Source organism: Pseudophryne corroboree, chromosome 2, assembly GCF_028390025.1.
Source record: "Pseudophryne corroboree isolate aPseCor3 chromosome 2, aPseCor3.hap2, whole genome shotgun sequence".
In the NCBI taxonomy this organism is placed as follows: Eukaryota; Metazoa; Chordata; class Amphibia; order Anura; family Myobatrachidae; genus Pseudophryne; species Pseudophryne corroboree.
In genome coordinates this window covers 591,323,454-591,343,597 of record NC_086445.1, presented here as the reverse complement: position 1 = coordinate 591,343,597, position 20,144 = coordinate 591,323,454, and the positions used below count along the sequence as shown (strand labels likewise).

The 20,144-nt window shown below is 47.3% G+C and overlaps 1 protein-coding gene across 4 annotated transcripts in view; it reads right to left on the bottom strand.

Annotated features, from left to right (window-relative positions):
- Positions 1 to 20,144, bottom strand: part of LOC135037868 (uncharacterized) — a 444,500-nt gene that overhangs the window by 137,871 nt on the left and 286,485 nt on the right. For all 4 annotated transcript variants that reach the window (XM_063954589.1, XM_063954587.1, XM_063954588.1 and 1 more), the window contains one exon: positions 2,615 to 2,687. In XM_063954589.1, the coding sequence (XP_063810659.1) occupies positions 2,615 to 2,687 (73 nt within the window). The remainder of the gene's footprint in view (positions 1 to 2,614; positions 2,688 to 20,144) is intronic.

The following is a 20,144-nucleotide window of genomic DNA, read 5'->3' as shown; positions in this document are numbered from 1 at the left end:
CATACATGTCGACACCACGTACCGACACACACCGCAAACTCACAGGGAATGCTCTAATGAAGACAGGACCCACTAGCCCTTTTGGGGAGACAGAGGGAGAGTCTGCCAGCACACACCACAAAGCGCTATATATACAAGGGATATCCTTATATTAAGTGCTCCCTTATAGCTGCTTTAATATATATATATATAGCCATTAATGTGCCCCCCCTCTCTGTTTTACCCTGTTTCTGTAGTGCAGTGCAGGGGAGAGACCTGGGAGCCGTTCTGACCAGCGGAGCTGTGACAGAAAATGGCGCCGTGTGCTGAGGAGATAGGCCCCGCCCCTTTTTCGGCGGGTTCTTCTCCCGCTATTTTTCCAGTCAGGCAGGGGTTAAATATCTCCATATAGCCCCTATGGGCTATATGTGAGGTATTTTTAGCCTTGTATAAGGTTTATATTTGCCTCTCAGAGCGCCCCCCCCCAGCGCTCTGCACCCTCAGTGACTGCCCAGTGAAGTGTGCTGAGAGGAAAATGGCGCACAGCTGCAGTGCTGTGCGCTACCTTATGAAGACTGAGGAGTCTTCAGCCGCCGGTTTCCGGACCTCTTCACGCTTCAGCATCTGCAAGGGGGTCGGCGGCGCGGCTCCGGGACCGGACTCCACGGCTGGGCCTGTGTTCGATCCCTCTGGAGCTAATGGTGTCCAGTAGCCAAGCAGCAAATCCACTCTGCATGCAGGTGAGTTTACTACTTTCCCCCTAAGTCCCACGTTGCAGTGATCCTGTTGCCAGCAGGACTCACTGTAAAGAAAAAAACCTAAACTAAACTTTCTCTAAGCAGCTCTTTAGGAGAGCCACCTAGATTGCACCCTTCTCGTTCGGGCACAAAATCTAACTGGAGTCTGGAGGAGGGTCATAGGGGGAGGAGCCAGTGCACACCACCTGACCTAGTAAAGCTTTACTTTTTTGTGCCCTGTCTCCTGCGGAGCCGCTATCCCCCATGGTCCTTTCAGGAACCCCAGCATCCACTTAGGACGATAGAGAAATATGCAAATAACAATGATGCAAAGCTATACCTGATTAATAACAGTACAAATAAATACAGTGAAAATGCTTTAGAAAGGCATCCTATTCATTAATTGAAAAAGAATAAGCATTGTGTAACACAGTGGTTCCCAAACTGTGTGCACAGGGGTTTGTGTGGTTCTAGATCAAATGATTTGGTCTGACAACTTTAAAAATTCAGTCGTGCACTGCCAGCAGACTTATGCAGGGTACGCACTACACAGATATCATCCCGATTCGTGGCTTCTGGGCAAAGCGGAATGACAAATCCGGCAGTGTGTAGGTCGATTTGCGCTACTGTGGTCGTTAGCAAGGTCTTCTGGTTGGCCCTGCTGCAGGGTCAACCTGAAGACATCGTTAATGATGCAAGCATCCTGTCGCCCCACTGCATCAGCAACAGTGGATGCCAGGGTCCTGTCGCCCGTCGGCTACACATCGTTTGGCTTTAGGGAGGCATACCCATTTACACAGGCTGCTACTACACTGTGTACAGCCTCAACCATAAGTCCACATCTCCCCAATTATCTGCCTTCTCTGTATGTGCAGGTTCCAGAAACAGGCTGCACTGCACATATAGATTTATGCAAGTAGTGTAGCTGTAGTTCTTTCCTACTCTCCCAAACCCGACTCCATTACTCCCCTACCCCATGTTTGTCTCATCCTTCTCCAACTCTCTACATTTCTCACCATCTTTTGTTATCTCTCCGGTCTCTGCCTCCCCATATGTGCCTCTCTACCCCCCACCCCCCTTGTGTACATGGCTACCAATGTCCTGTCTTGTTGCTCCTCCTCTTTCTCCCATCTAATCCTACAACCCACCTGCCTCATTTCTCCCATCTTCAGGCCTTTCTTTCCTCCTATTCTGTTTTAAGTGATAGGCAAAACCAGCAATGGCGGCTAGCATTCAGAAGCGTAATAACCAAACACAACATACCGGATGTCTTAAGATTCAGTTACCAGTTAAGTAATATTTTTGGATTTGAATCATGTTTGTTGAATAATCAGTAAGAACATTTTGGTAACAGATTCAGTAAAAGTGCAAGCTTCCATCTGAACACAAACAAAATGTTATTATTACACCTTATAGAAAGCAAGCAAATACAAGAATACAAGACAAGGGTGGCAGATGTATTAACCTGGAGAAGGCATAAGGAAGTGATAAACCAGTGGTATGTACAAGGTGATAAAGGCACAAGCCAATCAGATCCTAACTGTTAATTTACATATTGGAGCTGATTGGCTGGTGCCTTTATCACTTTGCACATATCACTGGTTTATCACTTCCTTATGCCTTCTCCAGGTTAATACATCTGCCCCAGGATTTGCTGCAGGATAACCTGCATTGTTGTAGCACATGAACTTCAGATGGAATCTTGCCGCCAACTGAATCTCCTCCTTGGCTTAGGGGTGCTGTGAAAAAACTTCTGAGGGCCCCATGAATGATGAAAGTTTGGAAACCACTGGTGTAAAGTGTTGAAGAACATGCAAGATGTAAAATTTGGGGTTATGAAAATCTGTGAAATAAAGATGAAAACTCGTTCTTTAAAATTCGTTGTAAAAAGTGAATACCGTTATCGGAGTACTCTCCTCTCGCTGGAGAATGTATAAGGGTGGAGCACATTTTGCGTGTAGAATGTTCATCCTAAAGAGACAACAAATTAGATACAGTCTTTTCTTTCATACTTGTGAAGTGGCCCATCCCTTATTTGTCACACTCTCAGAGAAACTACGTTGTTAGATTTTGCTAGTGTTTGGTCAGTCTCCTTCCCTGCTTACTAAGGAGATCATGTACTTGCTACATAAGGGTGGGGTGTCCAGAAGTGGGGAAAAAAAACACATTTACAAATTATATCTATGTATACATATATCCTGTATCTGCAGAGGATGGCACTTCAGGACTTAAAGCAGTAAGTATGTACTTCAAAATATATCAAAGTTAACCCACCATTTCCATGTCTAAAAACACTCATCAGGGGTAGTCATTTGAAGAAAAACATGTGCAAACTCAATTAAAGAAGACAAAACCCGCACATGAGAGAAAAAGAGAGAGAGAGAGAGAGAGAGAGAGAGAGAGAGAGAGAGAGAGACACAAAGAGTGTGTGTGTGTGTGTGTGTGTGTGTGTGTGTGTGTATATATATATATATATATATATCTATATATATATATATATATATAAAAGAGTGATTGAGAGAAATTTGCTAGCCCAGCGATCAGCAATACTTGTTCCAAAAGGACAAACACTCTTATGGCATGCACATACATATTTAACAAATACAGTCGGCACTCAGGTGCTTTTTAACATCTTGAAAATTGTAAATAAAAAGAAGCAATCTCTATACATAATTTGCGTCATGTACAACATTTCAGTGTGGCAAGTACTGTCCAAAGTATATTGTAGTAAAAAAAAAAAAAAAAAAAAAAGTTATGCCTCAGACTCATCACACACCAGTTAGAAGGAAATGATCAAACTTAAGTATGTGCTCGATCTGAACACTGGAGATGGAGAGCACATTTCGATGATATCACATCATGCTGACATTGCAAGCATGCGTGGGATTGGGCCACTCCTCTGCTCCATGATTCAAACACAAACATGCTGAGCATACTATCAAGAAGTAGATTTCTGGATAACCATAATGAATATATGTGTAAAAATGAAAAACATTCCCAAAAAATATCACAAATATATACACAATACTAAAAGCATTACCAAAACATACATAAGCATATCTGATAAGTAACCAAAAGCAAAAAAGCATCAGTAATATCATACAAGGAAATTGAATACCTAAATGTAAAAATAGGATTTTAATACTTACCGGTAAATCCTTTTCTCTTAGACCATAGAGGATGCTGGGGATGCTTCAAGAACCATGGGGTATAGACGGAATCCGCAGGAGACATGAGCACACTATAAGACTTTGCATGGGTGTGAACTGGCTCCTCCCTCTATGCCCCTCCTCCAGACTCCAGTTATAGGAACTGTGCCCAGGGAGACGGACATTTTGAGGAAAAGGATTTATTTAATTATTTTAAACTAAGGTGAGATACATACCAGCTCACATCTCCAACACGCCGTACAACATGGCATTCAACATGCAACGGCATGACCAACAACAGTCACAGATTGACTGAACTCAACGCAACATGAGCGTAACAATAACCAAACTGCAGATACAGCCAGCACTGGGATGGGCGCCCAGCATACTCTACGGACTAAGAGAAAAGGATTTACCGGTAAGTATTAAAATCCTATTTTCTCATACGTCCTAGAGGATGCTTCAAGAACCATGGGGATTTATACTAAAGCTCTAGAACGGAAGGGAGAGTGCGGATGACTCTGCAGCACCGATTGACCAAACAAGAGTTCCTCCTCAGCCAGGGTATTAAACTTGTAAAACTTCGCAAAGGTGTTTGATCCCGACCAAGTAGCAGCTCGGCACAGTTGTAATGCCGAGACTCCACGGGCAGCCGCCCAGGATGAACTCACCTTTCTGGTAGAATGGGCTTTCACCGATTTCGGTAACGGCAAACCTGCCGTAGAATGAGCATGCTGAATCGTATTACAAATCCAGCGCGCAATAGTCTGCTTAGAAGCAGGAGCCCCAATCTTGTTGGGAGCCCACAGGACAAACAGAGGCTCTGTTTTCCTGATCTGAGCCGTTCTGGCGACATAGACCTTCAAAGCTCTGACCACATCGAGAGACTTTGAATCCGCCAAGGCATCAGTAGCCACTGGCACCACAATAGGCTGGTTCACGCGAAAAGATGAAACCACGTTCGGTAGAAATTGTTGACGAGTTCTCAACTCCGCTCTATCAGCATGGAAAATTAAATAGGGGCTTTTGTGAGACAAAACCGCCAACTCAGACACTCGCCTTGCGGACGCCAAGGCCAATAACATGACTACTTTCCAAGTAAGGAATTTTAACTCAACCTTGTGCAAAGGTTCAAACCAATGCGATTGCAGGAACTGCAACACCACATTAAGATCCCACGGTGCCACAGGAGGCACAAATGGAGGTTGGATGTGTAGCACGCCTTTCACGAAGGTCTGAACTTCTGGAAGGGAGGCCAATTCTTTCTGAAAAAAGATCGACAAGGCCGAAATCTGTACTTTAATGGAGCCTAACTTTAGGCCCGCATCCACACCTGCTTGAAAAAATGGATCAAACGCCCCAAGTGAAATTCTTCAGTAGGAGCCTTCTTGGATTCACACCAAGACACATATTTTCTCCAAATACAGTGGTAATGTTTTGCCGTTACTTCTTTCCTAGCCTGAAGAAGTGTAGGAATGACTTCACTGGGAATACCCTTTCGGGCTAGGATTTGGCGTTCAATAGCCACGCAGTCAAACGCAACCGTGGTAAGTCCTGATACACGCACGGACCCTGTTGCAACAGGTCCTCCCGAAGCGGAAGAGGCCAGGGATCTTCTATGAGCACCTCCTGAAAATCCGGATACCAGGCCCTTCTTGGCCAATCCGGAACAATGAGGATCGCCTGAACCTTTGCTCTTCTTATAATTTTTTATCACCTTTGAAATGAGTGGAAGCGGAGGGAACACATATACCGACGGAAACACCCACGGTGTCACTAGGGCGTCCACCGCTATCGCTTGAGGGTCCCTTGACCTGGAACAATATCTCTGAAGTTTCTTGTTGAGGCGGGACGCCATCATGTCTACTTGAGGAACTCCCCAACAACTTGTCACTTCTGCAAAGACCTCTTCATGAAGACCCCACTATCCTGGATGGAGATCGTGTCTGCTGAGGAAGTCTGCTTCCCAGTTGTCCACTCCTGGAATGAAGACTGCTGACAGAGCGCTGGCATGTCTTTCCGCCCAGCGAAGAATCTTCGTGGCCTCGGCCATCGCCGCAATGCTCCTTGTTCCGCCCTGGCGGTTTATGTACGCCACTGCTGTCACATTGTCTGACTGAATCAAGACAGGCAGACCTCGAAGATGATGTTCCGCTTGCAGGATGCCGTTGTAAATGGCCCCTAATTCCAGAATGTTTATGTGTAGACAAGCTTCCTTGCTTGACCACTTTCCCTGAAAGTTTCTTCCCTGTGTGACTGCTCCCCAGCCTCGGAGGCTTGCATCTGTGGTCACCAGGATCCAATCCTGAATCCCGAACCTGCCTCCCTCCAGAAGGTGAGAACGGTGCAGCCACCACAGAAGGGAGATTCTGGTCCTGGGAGATATAATTATTTTCCGGTGCATGTCTAGGTGAGACCCGGACCACTGGTCCAACAGGTTCCACTGAAACACCCTGGCATGGAACCTGCCATACCGAATGGCCTCGTAGGCCGCCACCATCTTCCCCAGCAACAGAGTGCATTGAAGAACAGATACCTTTGCTGGTTTCAGAATCTGTTTTACCATGTTCTGTATTTCCAGAGCTTTTTCCACTGGAAGAAAAATCTCTGTAATTCTGTATCCAGAATCATACCCAGGAACGACAGGCGTGTCGCTGGATTCAACTGTGATTTTGGCAAATTTAGGAGCCAACCTTGTTTTTGCAGAATAGTCAGTGAAAAGGCAACATTTTTCAGCAACTGCTCCTTTGATCTCGCCTTTATGAGGAGATCGTCCATGTACGGGATAATTGTGATTCCCTGCTTGCGCAGGAGAACCATCATTTCCGCCATCACCTTGGTGAAAATCCTCGGAGCCGTGGACAGACCAAACGGCAACGTCTGAAATTGGTAATGACAATCCTGAACAGCAAACCTCAGGTAAGCCTGATGTGGAGGATAAATGGGGAATTGCAAGTAGGCATCTTTTATGTCGACCGACACCATAAAATCCCCCTCCTCCAGAGTGGAGATCACTGCACGGAGAGATTCCATCTTGAATTTTAATTTTTTAAGAAAGAAATTGAGGTATTTTTGGTTCAGAATCGGTCTGACTGAGCAATCCGGCTTCGGGACCACGAACAGGCTCGAATAAAAACTTTCCCCCTGTTGAAACGGGGGAATCTTGATAATGACTTTATTTTGACACAACTTTTGTATTGCGTCGCGTACCACCTCCCTATCCGGAAGAGAAGCTGGTAAGGCCGATTTGAAAAATCGGCGAGGGGGAACGTCTTGAAACTCTAGTTTGTACCCCTGGGACACTATTTCCAAAACCCATGGGTCCAGGGCCGAACGAACCCAGAACTGACTGAAGAGTTTGAGACGTGCCCCCACTGGTGCGGACTCCCGCAGAGGAGTCCCAGCGTCATGCGGTGGATTTGGCAGAAGCCCGGGAGGACTTCTGCTCCTGGGAACCTGCCACTGCCGGTGATCTTTTACCTTTTCCCGTTCCTCTAGTAGCAAGGAAGGAAGAACCTCGGCCTTTCTTGTATTTATTGGGCCTAAAGGACTGCATCTGATAGTGGTGTGTTTTCTTTTGTTTTGCAGGAACATAAAGTAAGAAGGATGACTTACCCGCGGTAGCCGTAGATACCAAATCAGCGAGGCCGTCACCAAACAAGACACCACCTTTATATGGTAGAGACTCCATATTTCTCTTAGAATCCGCATCAGCATTGAATGCACAATGCTCTCATAGCTGAGACTGCCATGGCATTGGCTTTCAAACCCAAAAGGCCGATATCCCTCGCAGCTTCCTTTAGGTAGGCTGCAGCGTCCCTGATATGACCTAGTGTCAAGAGAACGCTATCCCCATCCAGGGTATCTATCTCAGAAGACAAGCTATCAGCCCATTTTTCGATAGCACTTTTCCCTATCCCCCGAGGGAAACGGATACGTAACCTGAATCCTTTTGGGAATCTGAAACTTTTTGTCAGGATTTTCTCAAACCTTTTCAAATAGAGTGTTCAGTTCATAAGAGGGAGGAAACATTACCACAGGTTTCTTTCCCTTATACATACAGACCCTTTTGTCAGGAACAAGAGGGTCTTCCAAGATATGTAATACGTCTTTTATCGCCACAATCATGTACCGAATGCTCTTTGCCAATTTTAGATCTAATCTGGTATAACTGTAGTCGACACTGGAGTCGGAGTCCGTGTCGGTATCTGTGTCTGCCAACTGGGCAAACGATCGCTTTTCTGACCCCGAGGGGGTCTGGACTTGTAACAACACATCCTCCACAGATTTCTTCCATGCCTGGTTCTGAGACTCAGATTTATCCAATCTCTTATTAATAAGAGGCACATTTGCATTCAAAGCATTCAACACATTTACCCAATCAGGAGTCGGCGGTGCCGACAGGGTCACTCACACAGCCGTATGTGTCCCTAATATAGTCTCCTCCTGGGAAGAGCACTCTGCCTCAGACATGCCGACACACGTGTATTCACCACTCACAAACACACTGGGCATATAGGGGACAGACCCACCTAAAGTCTGACAGAGAGACAGAGTTTGCCAGCTCACAACCCAGCGCTTCACCAACGGTTCTGACAACACTAAACAATGCCTCAGACCTGCAGCGCTTTTATAACACACATATATTGCACCAAATTTACTGTGCCCCCACCCCATTTTTCACCCTGATACTTATGCATCAGTGTGAAAAAGGACCAGTGTCTCTGCAGCCTGTTTTAGAGAAAATGGCGCTGTTGTGAGCTGTGAGGGCTAAGCTCAGCCCCCGTAATGGCGCGCTTCAGTCCCGCTATTTTTAAATAAATATTTATACTGGCGTGGGTTAGGACAGTGCCAGGGCACTCTGTCTCCTATAGCCAGTCTTCTTTGAGGTTTATATGCTGCCCAGGGCGCGCGCTCCCACACCTTGAGTGCCGCTGTGTAGTGTGAGCATGGCAGCGTGCGATCGCTGTGTGGTACCTCAGAAGCCGTCACTGAAGTCTTCTTTGCTTCTTCTACTCACCTGTCTTCTGACTTCTGGCTCAGCAAGGGGGGTGACGGCCGGCTCTGGGAACGAGCATCTAGGCGTACCTAGCGATCAGACCCTCAGGAGCTAATGGTGTCCTGTAGCCAAGAAGCAGATCCTTTAAACTCACTAGAAGTAGGTCTGACTTCTCTCCCCTAAGTCCCACGAAGCAAGGAGACTGTTGCCAGCAGTCTCCCTGAAAATAAAAAAACCTAACAAAAGTCTTTTCCCGAAAAACTCTAGAGCTCCTCAGTGTGCATCCAGTCTGCCTGGGCACAATTCTAAAACTGGAGTCTGGAGGAGGGGCATAGAGGGAGAAGCCAGTTCACACCCATTCAAAAGTCTTAAAGTGCCCATGTCTCCTGCGGATCCTGTCTATACCCCATGGTTCTTATGGTTACCCCAGCATCCTCTAGGACGTATGAGAAATTTTATCTTGGTGGGGAAACTGGAAGATGTTGAGGTTACCCTGGATCTCCCTGTATGCCCCAAATACTAATCAAATACCTTTTTTACGTAAGCTATTTGGACCTAAACAAAAGGTCCAGAAGGACCAAATGATTGTTATGGGTGATTTCAACGTTGTCCCCGATGACAAGCTTGACAAATCCACCCCTTCTGATAGACCACTGAGAGGGTCGAGGTCTCAGCCTAATTTAGGTTGTTTGCTCAGAGTTTGATCTATATGATGCTTGGTGCAAACAATCGCCTACAGTTAGAGATTACACTTATTTCTCCCATGTCCATAACTCGTATTCCCGCATTGACCTGATATTGGTAGATAAGTGGTCTTTGCAACATTCATCTCAATCAACCATCACCCCGGTTGTTTGGTCAGACCATGCGGCGGTGACCTGGTCGTGGAAGTGCACGCGCCCGCAGTTCTCTCCTAGACCTTGGAGACTGCCGGAGTATATCTTACAGTCTCCAGAGTCGTCTTCTGCCATTACTGATGCCCTGTCTGCATATCTAGAGACTAACTCCCATCTTGATACGTCAATCCCTACACATTGGTGTGCATTAACACGAGATTTATGGTAAGAACTTACCGTTGTTAAATCTTTCTGCGAGGTACACTGGGCTCCACAAGGAATTACATCGGGGTGTAGAGAAGAATCTTGATCCGAGGCACCAACAGGCTCAAAGCTTTTGACTGTTCCCGAGATGCACAGCGATGCCTCCTCTATAACCCCGCCTCCATGCCAGGGAGCTCAGTTTTGTTAACCAGCCCAATGCAGTAGCAGGCACCAGAGACGACAACCGATCGTAGCCAAATACACCACACACTCACCGCAGGAGAGGGTGTCAGCGGCTGTGCCAATACCAACCCAAAAAAGCTAAGTGCGTCAGGGTGGGCGCCTTGTGGAGCCCAGTGTACCTCGCAGAAAGAGATTTAACAACGGTAAGTTCTTACCATAAATCTCGTTTTCTGCTGCGGGGTACACTGGGCTCCACAAGGAATTACATCGGGGATGTCCCAAAGCAGTTCCTCACGGGAGGGGGACGCACAGTAGCGGGCACAAGAACCCGGTGTCCAAAGGAAGCATCCTGGGAAGCGGCAGTATCGAAGGCATAGAACCTTATAAACGTGATCCCTGAGAAACAACGTAGCTGCCTTGCACAATTGTTCAAGGGTCGCACACCGGTGGGCCTCCCAAGAAGGTCCAACCGACCGAGTACAATGGGCTTTGATGGTAGCAGGAACCGGATGACCAGCCTGTACATGAGCATGTGCAATCACCATTCTAATCCATCTGGCCAAAGTCTGCTTGGAAGCAGGCCAGCCACGTTTGTGAAAACCAAACAACACAAAAACAGAATCGGATTTCCTAATGGAGGAAGTTCTCTTCACATAGATACGGAGAGCCCGTACCACATCCAAAGATCGCTCTTTGGAAGACAACTCAGGAGAATTAAAGGCCGGAACCACAATCTCCTAGTTAAGGTGGAAGGAAGACACCACCTTGGGTAAATAACCTGGGCGTGTTCGAAGCACCGCCCAGTCACGGTGAAAAAGCAAATAGGGAGACTTACTGTATAGGACAAGGCACCCAAGTCCGAGACCCTTCTAGCTGAAGCGTTAGCCAGCCAAAACAACACGTTAAGGGAAAGCCACTTAAGGTCAGCAGAGGTAAGAGGCTCAACCGGAGACTCTTGTAAGGCCTCCAAGACCACCGACATATCCCAAGGGGCCACAGGTGGCACATAAGGAGGCTGAATCCTCAACACACCCTGAGTGAATGTATAGCCATCAGGTAGGATAGCAATCTTTCTCTGAAGCCAAACCGACAAGGCAGAGATATGCACCTTGAGAGAGGCCAGACACAGGCCCAAATCCAGGCCCTGTTGTAGAAAGGCCAAAAGTTTGGCCGTACTAAACTTGAAAACGTCATGATTGTGAGATGCACACCAAGTAAAGTAAGCATTCCAGACCCTATGGTATATCCGAGCAAAAGCCAGCTTACGGGCCTTTAACATAGTTTGAACGACCGCCTCAGAAAAACCCTTGGCCCTCAGGACGGAAGCTTCAAGAACCATGTCGTCAAAGCCAGCCGGGCCAAATCCTGGTAAACACACGGGCCCTGAACGAGTAGGTCTGGTCGTTGTGGAAGTATAAGGGCACGATCCAGAGCGAGGACCTGTAGATAGGAGAACCAGTGCCGTCTGGGCTACGCTGGAGCGACTAGAAGAAGGTTTCTTCCTTCTTGCTCGAATTTCCGTATTACTCTGGGCAGGAGCGACACCGGAGGGAACACATACGGCAGCCGAAAGTTCCACGGGAATGACAGAGCATCCACAAACGCTGCTTGAGGATCCCTTGTCCTTGCTCTGAAGACCGAAACCTTGTGATTGTGTCGAGACGCCATCAGGCCCACATCTGGGAGGCCCCACTTGTCCATGAGAAGTTGGAACACCTCTGGATGTAGGCTCCATTCTCCGGCGTGCACGTCCTTACGACTGAAATAGTCCGCCTCCCAGTTCAGAACGCACGGGATGAAAACTGCGGATATGGCCGGCAGATGGCATTCTGCCCACTGAAGAATCCTTGATACTTCCCTCATTGCCATGCGGCTTCAAGTGCTGCCCTGATGATTGATATACGCCACAGTTGTGGCGTTGTCCGATTGTACGTCAACAGGTCTGTTCTGTATCAGATGCTGGGCAATTGTCAACGCATTGAACACTGCCCACAGTTCCAGAATGTTTATCGGGAGTAGCAACTCCTCCTCGGTCCACCGACCATGAAGAGAGTGTTGCTCCAACACCGCGCCCCAACCTCTCAGACTGGCATCCGTCGTCAGCAGAACCCAGTTGGATATCCAGAAGGGACAACTCCTGCTCAATTGTTGGTCCTGAAGCCACCAGCTCAGTGACAGGCGGACCTCCGGAAATAGGGAGATCATGTGAGATCTGATCCGGTGAAGCAGGCCGTCCCACTTGGACAAAATCAACTTCTGTAGAGGGCGAGAATGGAATGGAGCGTAATCCACCATGTTGAAAGCAGACACCATGAGACCTAGCACTTGCGTTGCCGAATGAATCGACACTTGCGGACGGGATAGGAAGCATCGGATAATGCCCTAAAGTTTCAGGACTTTTTCCTGAGACAAGAACAACCGCTGGTTGTGAGTGTCCAACAACGCTCCCAGTTGTACCACGCTCCGAGCCGGAATCAGGGAGGATTTCTTCCAGTTGATCAGCCACCCGTGGGCTGTCATGCACTGGACCTTCAGATCGAGATGACACAGGAGAATTTCTGGGGAACTCGCCAGGATCAACAAATCGTCTAGGTATGGTAGTATCCTGACCCCTTGACGGCGGAGTGTAGGCGTCATAATCGCCATTACTTTGGGGAAAACTCAGGGAGCCGTTGTCAAACCAAAGGGTAACGCCCGCAATTGGTAATGAAGGTTTCCCACCGCAAACCGCAGGTACTGCTGATGAGATACCGCAATAGGAATATATAGGTAGGCATCCTGTATGTCCAGGGAGACCATATAGTCCCCAGGCTCCAAGGCCAGAACAATAGAGCACAGCTTTTCCATACGGAACTTGGGGATCCGCACATGCTTGTTCAAGGACTTCAAATTGAGAATGGGCCGCGAGGACCTGTTCGGTTTCTGGACTAGAAACAGCGGTGAATAGAACCCCTTGCCCCTCTGAGTCAGAGGCACCTGTACCACCACTCCTGTGGACAGGAGGGAATGTACCACCGAGTGGAACGTGTTTGCTTTTGCCGGATCCAGAGGCACATCTGTCAGGCAAAATCGATAAGGGGGAAGATTCTTGAAGGGTATGGCGTAACCTCAAGCAACGACTTCCCTTACCCAGGTATCCGAAGTGGTCTTTAACTATACCTGGGTAAAACCTAGAAGTCGGCCCCCACCCTGGGATCCCCCAGAGGGAGGCCCGCCCCGTCATGCGGTCGGCTTGTCAGTTTTGGAAGCTGGCTGATGGGCGGCCCAGGCACACGTAGGTCTGGGCTTGGCAGGCCTGGAAGCACGAGCTTGCTTCGGGTACGCCTTACCTTTTGCTTTACCTGGAGTACGAAAGGGCCGAGGGAAAGTACTTTTAGCCTTCTGAGAGGAAGGAGCCGTACTAGGTAGGTAGGCCGTTTTAGCAGTAGCCAGATCTGGCCACAATCTTATTGAGGTCTTCTCCAAAGAGAATGTCTCCCTTGAAAGGAAGCACCTCTAGGGTTTTCTTGGAATCCAAGACATCCATTGTATCTCGTACATATGTGCATAAGAGTGCATCCAGTCTGCCTGGGCACAATTCTAAAACTGGAGTCTGGAGGAGGGGCATAGAGGGAGGAGCCAGTTCACACCCATTTAAAGTCTTAAAGTGCCCATGTCTCCTGCGGATCCCATCTATACCCCATGGTTCTGTGACGCCAGCATCCTCTAAGACGTATGAGAAATATGCGTTGGACCTCGTCCTGACCCACTCTACTTTATATAACTATGCCACTGAGAGTGGTTCTCTCCCAGAGGAAATGTTACAAGTCCACATTATTACGATTCACAAACAAGGACAAGATCCATTTTTACGTCAGAATTATAGACAGATAGCATTGCTTAACACTGACCTAAAAAAAAGTTTCCAAACTTATTACAAATAGGCTTTCTCCCCTTATCCGTACTTTCATTCATCCGGACCAGGTAGGTTTTGTAAAAGGGCGACAGTCTACAGACAATACCAGAAGAGTTTTTGACCTTGCTGAATATATCTTGAATATGGGTGAGGGGGCAATTTTCCTTTTCCTAGACGCTGAGAAAGCGTTCAACAGGCTGCACTGGGGCTTTCTCAATGAGACCCTGTCAAAATTTGGTTTAAAGGGTTCCATTTTGTTGTCTATCTCAGCACTATATAGTTTTCAGACAGCGGTAGTATTCAGTAACAGTTTCTCTTCTTCTACTTTTAAAATATCTAATGGAACCAGACAGGGATGCCCCCTGTCTCCCCTTATATATGTACTGGCAACAGAACCCCATGCAATAGCGATACGTTAGGATTCAGCCTTCCCAGGTATAAAAGTAAGGTCATCTCTCCATAAGATTAGTTTATTTGCCGACAACATACTCCTGTTCATTACAAAACCAGTGGCTACATTACCGGTTCTCCATGAGATTATTGGCCGCTTAAGCGCAGCGTCATATTATAAACTGAATAAGTCCAAATCGGAAGCATTACCATTTAATTTGAATTTAGATAAGCTCTCTTCATTTAAACAGAACTATCAATATAACTGGAAGAAGGACTTTCTTATATCTCTTGGTATTAATATCCCTAATTCCTTATCTAAAGTGACGGACATTAACTACAATCCAATGCTATCCCAGATAGATTCTTTATTTAAATCGTGGTTTAGCGTGGAGATTTCTTGGTTGGGCAGAATTGCTGCTTTCAAAATGTCGATTCTGCCACGACTAATATACCTTTTTTGAGCAATCCCATATATTGTTCCTCAGAAGGTTATTGGTCGAAATCACTCGTTGATATTAAAATATATCTGGAAGAAAATAGGATTTTAATATCTACCGGTAAATCCTTTTCTCCTAGTCAGTAGAGGATGTTGGGGTTCACTTCAGTACCATGGGGTATAGACTGTTCGGCAGGAGCCATGGGCACTTTAAGACTTTTTTCAGAGTGTAAACTGGCTCCTACCTCTATGCCCCTCCTCCAGACCTCAGTATAGGAACTGTGCCCAAGGAGACGGACAATTCGAGAAAAGGATTTACTTTTAAGTTAATGGTGAAATTCATACCAGCTCACACTTCAACCATGCCGCACAACATGGCATTCAACATAACACATGCCAACGAGCATGACCATTGCAGCAACGTGCTGAAAACAACACCTGTGTAAAACCATAACAAAATAACTACTGCAGGTAAGTACGCAATGGGCTGGGTGCCCAGCATCCTCTACGGACTAGGAGAAAAGGATTTACCGGTACGTATTAAAATCCTGTTTTCTCATACGTCCTAGAGGATGCTGAGGTCCACTTCAGTACCATGGGGTTATACCAAAGCTCAAGTACGGGCGGGAGAGTGCGGATGACCCTGCAGAACCGATTGACCAAACTTTAGGTCATCAGCGGCCAAGGTGTCAAACTTGTAAAACTTAGCAAACGTGTTTGTCCCTGACCAAGTAGCTGCTCGGCAAAGCTGTAATGCCGAAACCCCCTGGGCAGCCGCCCAGGACGAGCCCACCTTCTTTGTAGAATGGGCATTCACCGAATTCGGTATCGGCAATCCTGCCGTGGAATGAGCGTGCTGAATCGTACCTCTGATCCAGCGCACAATCGTCTGCTTAGAAGCAGGGCATCAAATCTTGTTGAGATCATACAGGACAAACATTGCCTCTGTTTTCCTTATCCGAGCTGTTCTCGTGACATAAATTTTCAACGCTCTGACCACATCCAGAGACTTTGAAGCAGCAAAGGTGTCAGAAGCCACTGGCACCACAATAGGTTGGCTCACATGGAAAGAAGAAACCACCTTTGGAAGAAATTGCCGACGAGTTCTTAGTTCAGCCCAATCTTCATGGAAGATCAAATAAAGCCTCTTGTGCGACAAGGCCCCCAATTCAGACAGCCTCCTTGCGGATGCAAAGGCCAACAGCATGACCACTTTCCAAGTGAGAAACTTTAACTCCACCTCCTGGAGAGGTTCAAACCAACCTGACTGAAGGAACAGCAACACCACGTTAAGATCCCACGGTGCCATAGGAGGCACAAATGGAGGTTGGATGTGCAGAACCCCTTTCCCAAACGTCTGAACTTTCGGAAGGGCGGCTAATTGTTTCTGAAAGAAAACGGACAAGGCCGAAATTTGGACCTTGATTGAACCCAATCTTAAGCCAGCATCCACACACGTCTGAAGAAAATGGAGAAAACGTCCTAACTGAAATTCTTCCATTGGAGCCTTCTTGGTTTCACACCAAGACACATATTTTCTCCAAATACGGTGGTAATGTCTAGATGTTACTCCTTTCCTGGCCTGAACAAGAGTGGGAATTACTTCTTTGGGAATACCCTTTCGGGCTAGGATCCGAAATTCAACAGCCATGCCGTCAAACGTAGACGTGGTAAATCTTGATACACACACGGCCCCTGCTGTAGTAGGTCCTCTCGAAGAGGAAGAGGCCGAGGATCTTCTATGAGCAACTCCTGAAGATCTGGAGACCAAGCACTCCTTGGCCAGTCTAGGACAATGAACATTGCTCGAACCCCTGTTCTTCTTATGATCCTTGAGAACTTTTGGTATTAGTGGAAGTGGAGGGAAGACATACACTAACCGAAACACCCACTGGGTCACTAATGCATCCACTGCTATTGCTTGAAGGTCTCTCGACCGGGAACAATATCTCTGAAGCTTCTTGTTGAAACCAGATGCCATCATGTCTACTTGAGGAACTCCCCAAAGACCTGTCACCTCTGCGAAGACTTATTGGTGGAGGCCCCATACTCTTGGGTGGAGATCGTGTCTGCTGAGGAAGTCCGCTTCCCAGTTGCCCACTCCCGGGATGAAAATTGCCGACAGAGCTCTTGCATGTCTTTCTGCCCAGAGGATGATCTTTGTCAACTCTGTCATTGCCGCTCTGCATTTTGTTCCGCCATGACGGTTTATGTACGCCACTGCTGCTACATTGTCTGACTGGATCTGTATGGGTTGATCTTGAAGAAGATGCACAGCTTGTAGAAGGCCATTGTAAATGGCTCTAAACTCCAAAACGTTTATGTGAAGACAGGTTTCTTGACTTGACCATCTTCCTTGGAAGCTTTCCCCCTGTGTGACTGCTCCCCAGCCTCGGAGACTTGCATCCGTGGTTACCAGGACCCAGTCCTGAATCCCGAACATGCGTCCCTCTAGGAGGTGAGAACTGTGTAGCCACCACAGGAGCGAAATTCTGGCTTTGGATGACAGGATTATCCTCTGATTCATGTGTAGATGGGCTCCGGACCACTTGTCCAATAGGTCCCACTGGAATACTCTGGCATGGAATCGGCCGAACTGTAGGGCCTCGTAGGCCGCTACCATCTTCCCCAACAAACATATGCATTGATGAATCAACAATTTTGTTGGTTTTAGAATTTGTTTGACCATTCTCTGGATTTCCAGAGCCTTTTCTACTGGAAGAAATACCATCTGTACTTCTGTGTCCAGTATCATCCCCAGAAACGATAATCTTGTCATCGGTTCCAACTGTGACTTTGGAAAATTTATGATCCAACCGTGATGTTGAAGTACTGTCACGGAGAGTGCAATGCTCTGCACCAACCTTTCCCTGGGCCTCGCCTTTACCAGGAGATCGTCCAGGTAAGGAATTATGTTGACTCCTTGCCTTTGAAGGAGGACCATCATCTCCGCCATCACCTTGGTAAAACACCCTCGGTACCGAAGAGAGCCCGAACGGCAACGTTTGAAATTGGTAATGACAATCCTGCACTGCGTATCTCAGATAAGCTTGATGTGGAGGATAGATAGGAACATGTAAGTAGGCATCTTTTATGTCAACTGACACAAGGAAGTCCTTCTTCTCCAGACTGGAAATCACTGCCCTCAGAGATTCCATCTTGAATTTGAACCTTTGCAGGTAGAGATTCAGTGTTTTCAGGTTTAGAATCGGTCTGACCGAGCCGTCCGGCTTCAGAACTATGAAAAAGCTTGAATAAAATCCTTCTCCTTGTTGCGACAAGGGAACCAGGACAATCACTTGATCCTGACACAATTTTTGTATTGCTGCTGATACCACTTCCCTGTCTGGAGCAGAAGCTGGTAAGGGCGATCTGAAAAATCGGCATAGGGGAATGCCTTGAAACTCCAGCTTGTATCCCAGGGACACTATTTGTAAGACCCACGGGTCAAGGCCAGATTGAAACCAAATCTGACTGAAGAGTTTTAGACGTGCCCCCACCTGAGCGGACTCCCGCAAAGGAGCCCCAGCGTCATACTGAAGATTTGGCAGAAGAAGAGGTTGATTTCTGCTCCTGCGATCCTGGAGACGCTGTGGACTTTTTACCTTTTCCCCTTCATTTACCTGCAAAGAAAGGGGAACCTTTTCCCTTTTTATATTTATTGGGCCGAAAGGACTGCATCTGAGAGTGATGCGTCTTTTTCGCCGGCGCAGGAGCATTAGGCAAAAATGTCGACTTACCTGCAGACGCCGCAGAAACTAAGGTATCCAGCCCATCTCCAAACAAGGCTTCGCCCTTATACGGGAGAGTCTCCATATTCCTTTTGGAAGCTGCGTCTGCATTCCATTGGCGAATCCACAACACCCTACGTGTTGAAATCGCCATGGTATCGGCTCTTGATCCCAAGAGACCAATATCTTTCATGGCTTCCAGCATGTACGCAGCAGCGTCCTTGATATGACCTAACGTTAGGAGTATCTCGTCTCTATCGTGTCAATGTCAGATGACAAGTTTTCTGACCACTTTTCAATAGCACTAGTCATCCATGCACAGGCAATGGTAGGCCTGAGCAGTGTCCCATTGGTTACATAAATAGATTTCAACGTAGTCTCTAACTTACGGTCTGCCGGCTCCTTTAGTGAAGCCGTCCCAGGTGCAGGGAGAATCACCTTTTTGTTAACTGTTGTCTAAAAATAAGATTTTACTCACAGGTAAATCTATTTCTCGTAGTCCGTAGTGGATACTGGGACTCCGTAAGGACCATGGGGAATAGCGGCTCCGCAGGAGACTGGGCACAACTAAAGAAAGCTTTAGGACTACCTGGTGTGCACTGGCTCCTCCCCCTATGACCCTCCTCCAGACCTCAGTTAGGATACTGTGCCCGGAAGAGCTGACACAATAAGGAAGGATTTTGAATCCCGGGTAAGACTCATACCAGCCACACCAATCACACCGTATAACTCGTGATACTATACCCAGTTAACAGTATGAAAAAATAACTGAGCCTCTCAACAGATGGCTCAACAATAACCCTTTAGTTTAACAATAACTATATACAAGCATTGCAGACAATCCGCACTTGGGATGGGCGCCCAGCATCCACTACGGACTACGAGAAATAGATTTACCGGTGAGTAAAATCTTATTTTCTCTGACGTCCTAAGTGGATGCTGGGACTCCGTAAGAACCATGGGGATTAAACCAAAGCTCCCAAACGGGCGGGAGAGTGCGGATGACTCTGCAGCACCGAATGAGCAAACTCAAGGTCCTCCTCAGCCAGGGTATCAAATTCGTAGAATTTTGCAAAAGTGTTAGACCCTGACCAAGTAGCCGCTCGGCAAAGTTGTAAAGCCGAGACCCCTCGGGCAGCCGCCCAAGAAGAGCCCACCTTCCTCGTGGAATGGGCTTTTACAGATTTAGGATGCGGCAGTCCAGCCGCAGAATGCGCAAGCTGAATTGTGCTACAGATCCAGCGAGCAATAGTCTGCTTCGAAGCAGGAGCACCCATCTTGTTGGGTGCATCCAGGATAAATAGCGAGTCAGTTTTCCTGACTCCAGCCGTCCTGGAAACATATATTTTCAAGGCCCTGACTACATCCAGTAACTTGGAAACCTCCAAGTCCCTAGTAGCCGCAGGCACCACAATAGGTTGGTTCAAGTGAAAGGCTGATACCACCTTAGGGAGAAACTGGGGACGAGTCCTCAATTCCGCCCTATCCATATGGAAAATCAGATAAGGGCTTTTACATGACAAAGCCGCCAATTCTGACACACGCCTGGCCGAAGCCAAGGCCAACAGCATGACCACTTTCCACGTGAGATATTTCAAATCC